Consider the following 4,056-nt stretch of genomic DNA (forward strand, 5'->3'; position numbering starts at 1 on the left):
TTCAATTTAATTGAATATATAAAAAAATTAAACTCTTTGTGTTAATTTTAGTGTTTTTTAAACCATTTTTATGTGTTTTTTAGATTTAAAAAACATGAGAGTAGGTGTTGTTGGTTTTGGTAGTTTGGGTCAACATTTGGTTGACTTCATTTTAACCCAAGGTCACCTTCATGACCTTGAACTGGCTTTTGTTTGGAATCGAAATAAAGACAAGTTGGTGGAAATTGCAGCCGACAAAATAGTTACAGATTTAAAAGATGTTTCGAAGTGGAATCCAGATTTGATTGTAGAAGTAGCTCACCCAGATATCACAAAAGACTTTGGTGAAACATTTGTTTCTGTTTGTGATTATTTTATTGGATCCCCAACTGCATTTGCAGACAAAGGAGTTGAAATTTTGTTGAGAAAGGCTGCCGTTACTTTTAAGCGAGGTATTTATATTCCAAGTGGAGCTTTTTGGGGAGCGCAAGATTTGAAAAAGATGGCTGATTGTGGATCACTTAAATCACTCAAAGTTACGATGAAAAAACATCCGTCAGCTTTCCGGCTGGTTGGTGAACTTAAAGCACTTAACGACACTGTTAAAAATGATGCTGTGGTGTTATACGATGGCCCTGTTCGCGATTTATGTAAAATTGCACCGAATAATGTCAACACGATGGCTGCTGCTTCAATAGCTGCTCATAACTTGGGTTTCGACGAAGTTATCGGACAAATTGTTTCCGACCCAAACCTTTTAAACTGGCATATAATTGAGATTGAAACCAAGGGAAAGCCTATGGCCAATGGAAACTGTTTTTCTGTGTCAACTTCCCGTAAAAATCCTGCAAGTCCAGGCAAAGTAACCGGAAGTGCGACTTACAATGCGTTTTGTGCGAGTATTTTGCTTGCCAGAAATTGTGGTGCTGGTGTGCATATGTGCTAATAACTTCCTACGTATTTTTTGTGCAATAGGTGATAGTAATTATTTTATTATGCCTTTTAAAAAGAGTCAGAATTCTTGTATGCAATGTATTGATTTTAAAATCAACTGTGGTTTTGATTAATCTTCATTTACTAAAATTTAAGTTCCAAAAAGCTATAATTGTGACTGCTACTATATTATGTGTTAAAACACTTATAAGGTTGGTTAAGTGCTGGGTATTGAAAATATTTTTGTGTTTAAAGTAAATATATCTTCTTACAATACATCATTTGTGATATCGAAACAAACCATTTTGTCTTAACATGCCAAGTATTAAAAGTTGTACATTTATTTATTAAAAGTATTATATTCAACAAACTGAGTTTGGATTGTGTTAAGCATGACATTTTTAAACAAGCAACTATTGGGTTTTGTAGAATCTGCTGGAAAATTCACTTTATTTAGTTTAATAAAGATGTGCAAAAAATAAAGATAGAGTCCTGTTTTGGAAAAAGTTTTGCAATTGACAATACATAAATGTTTTTCTAAATAGCTCAAATATTAAGGCAAATGGCCTCAGGCAGGCTACAGCTAAATATGTTAGCCGTTGATCAAACAACCACTCCGGAAGGGCAAGACACAGTTGTTGTACACGTGTTTGTGTGCATCTTTAACAACTTTCCGATGTTTGATAATTCGTGTTTTATCGCAAAACCGCTAATACGGTATTATAGAATAGATCATACGGTTCGAAAGGCGTAAATAATATGGTTAATCAAACTAAATTCATCACATTGAAGCGCGAAAATGTATGTTTCCGGCCTACTAAATAAAAAAAAATTAGTTGAAATATTTTTAATTCATTTAAACCAGGGATGTCCAACCTGCGGGCCACATTGCGGCCCGCCTGATGTTTACGTGCGGCCCACCACTTATTGACACTTTCAGAAGCCTTCATTAAAACAATTGTTCCGACTATCATCCAAGCGTGTAGAACGCACAGTATTTGATGTAGGCCTAATCTTATGTTTTTTCTAAGACTATAATCGAGTCTAATGTCGCATTTCAACATCCATCAAAAACTTTGTGCACACACCATTGCTAAGCAAGATGGGTGTTTTTCTAAATGTGTATGTTCCCGGACCGTTTTAAGGAAATGTATCAAACATGCAAAAACTCAAATTGTTGCGCTTTGCCATAATAAAAAAATTAAATAAGGTCGAGATTACTTTCATATTTGCGCACGAGTTTGCTCTAGAAGAGCGGGTGTTTATAAGTTAAGTTGTCTTATGACGTCACGATATGACGTAAATTATGACGTCACCCCTTTAATTTGAGAGGTTTTGCGGCCCATCGAAATTTTTAAAGTGGAAATGCGGCTCATTCTGCTAAAAGGTTGGACATCCCTAATTCAAACCATTTAAAAGTCCCATGCTTTTCTGTACACCTGCAATTGTTACAAATTACCTCTTAGCTATATTTATCACAAAATTATGATTTTCTTAAACAAAGTAATTTTCACTCAAAGTACCCGATTGCAAGAATGATTTAAAGATCAACGTGAAGCGTTAAATTAAAGTCGCAAAATTCATAATTTATTAAAAGTGCCGGTAGATGGCGGCAGTAAGTCGCATAATACATCCGATCAACTTTCAATGCTTGGCAAGAACTAGACATGTCGTAAAATACGCACACACAGCGCAAACAGCCAAAACATTTCAGTCACATTATCTTATGGAAGCGCGATGTGACCGAGCAACTATAATTGATTTAACGTGTTTAGACAAAACCTCTGCTTCAAGCCGTAACTAATCTATTGTAAGAATTTCACGACGAGTTTTTGTCGCGCTGTATTTGTTGAAAGCAGAAATTTTGTTATTTTTTTCAAATCTACAATAAACCTAGCGACCTGACAATAGCACTTTGAAATGCCGGGCAGATTTGTGTAGTAGGGTTAGATGCACAGTGGTAAATATCCACTTGTTGAAGTATGCACGTCTGATGTGTTTTAGGTCATGGGGAACCGGGAAAATACACTGTGCGTTAACGTGAGCACATTACAGGTTGCCTTTCAGGGTATAACGCAATCTTACAACAACACCCAACTATTGCTACAACATCACGTTCCAATGAAGCTGAATGAATCATAATATTTTACAGAGTGACACCTAAAAATATTTTAGAAACGAATTTTCCTTTAAATAATTACGGACCTGTGATTATTAAGCCAAAGGAGCCAAATTATGGGGTCTTTTTGAATATTTACCTCTGAAAAAGGCGCCCCCCCCCCCCCCCCCCCCCCCAAAAAAAAGCTCATTCTCTTCTGGCGGGTTTTCCAGGTAAGCATTTTAACACATTTTGATTGGCACAAGTTCAATATCACAGACTTAAAACAAACAAAAGAGTTACGCTAGATGTCGCGCGCGGTTAAAAATCAGCTACTGACGGAAAAGTGAAATACTTTCGGAAAATTCAAGAGACGAACGAATAAGTGTGGGTTGCCTAAATGCAATTTTGCAACTAGCCTTTTACCACTTATGTTGACCTTTTGCGAAAAAATCCAAAATTTAGAAATTTTGTACGAATTTCCGATTAAACAATTACGAATTGATTTGGTATTTAGCTTTTCCTCCCAAACGGCCCTTCCCTCTATAGAATGCACTTAGCCTTCCGCTTTAAAATTTTCCCCATGAGCTCCAACATCTAATTGTGGTTCCCTTAAAACGCTGCATTATTGACTTTACACAAACCAGAATAACGGGGAAATTATTTACCGCTAGTTGTCGCACGAGTTGGAATTACGTGACGAAAAGCGAAACGTGCGTTGTCGGAAATTTCGCAATCCTTATTACGTCATGATTGCGTCACTATATACATTGGCCTGCAATCTTTCATGATTTCGAAGCTCTGTAAAGAATATATTGCAGTTATAAATGGTAATTTGCCTTTTAAATAATGGAAATAATTGTTTTGGTTTTTAATTGGTCACAATTAACACGAAATACGTAAACAACGGAAAACGTGCATTTTGTAGGTTAAGCAACCAACATCTTTCAAAAATCCTATAAATAAATAAACTCCAAGCGAGTTTACCAGCACTTTGATAATAAAACAACATGTTACATCACTAGGTATTACGTAAGGCTTATGTT

The 4,056-nt window shown here is 35.9% G+C and overlaps 1 protein-coding gene across 1 annotated transcript; it reads left to right on the forward strand.

Annotated features, from left to right (window-relative positions):
• Positions 1-90: 90 nt before the first annotated feature.
• On the forward strand, positions 91-1,346 carry LOC146139032 (aspartate dehydrogenase domain-containing protein-like). Its single transcript, XM_083392123.1, has one exon. It carries the CDS (start codon positions 95-97, stop codon positions 923-925), a length of 831 nt encoding a protein of 276 aa, XP_083248249.1. The 5' UTR covers positions 91-94; the 3' UTR covers positions 926-1,346.
• The last annotated feature ends 2,710 nt before the right edge of the window (positions 1,347-4,056 follow it).

This window comes from Ascidiella aspersa, chromosome 6, assembly GCF_963924565.1.
Source record: "Ascidiella aspersa chromosome 6, kaAscAspe10.2, whole genome shotgun sequence".
NCBI lineage: Eukaryota > Metazoa > Chordata > Ascidiacea > Phlebobranchia > Ascidiidae > Ascidiella > Ascidiella aspersa.

Bases quoted from the DNA above. Each gene is read 5' to 3' on its own strand.
- LOC146139032 (XM_083392123.1), top strand. From the start codon at position 95: ATGAGAGTAGGTGTTGTTGGTTTTGGTAGTTTGGGTCAACATTTGGTT.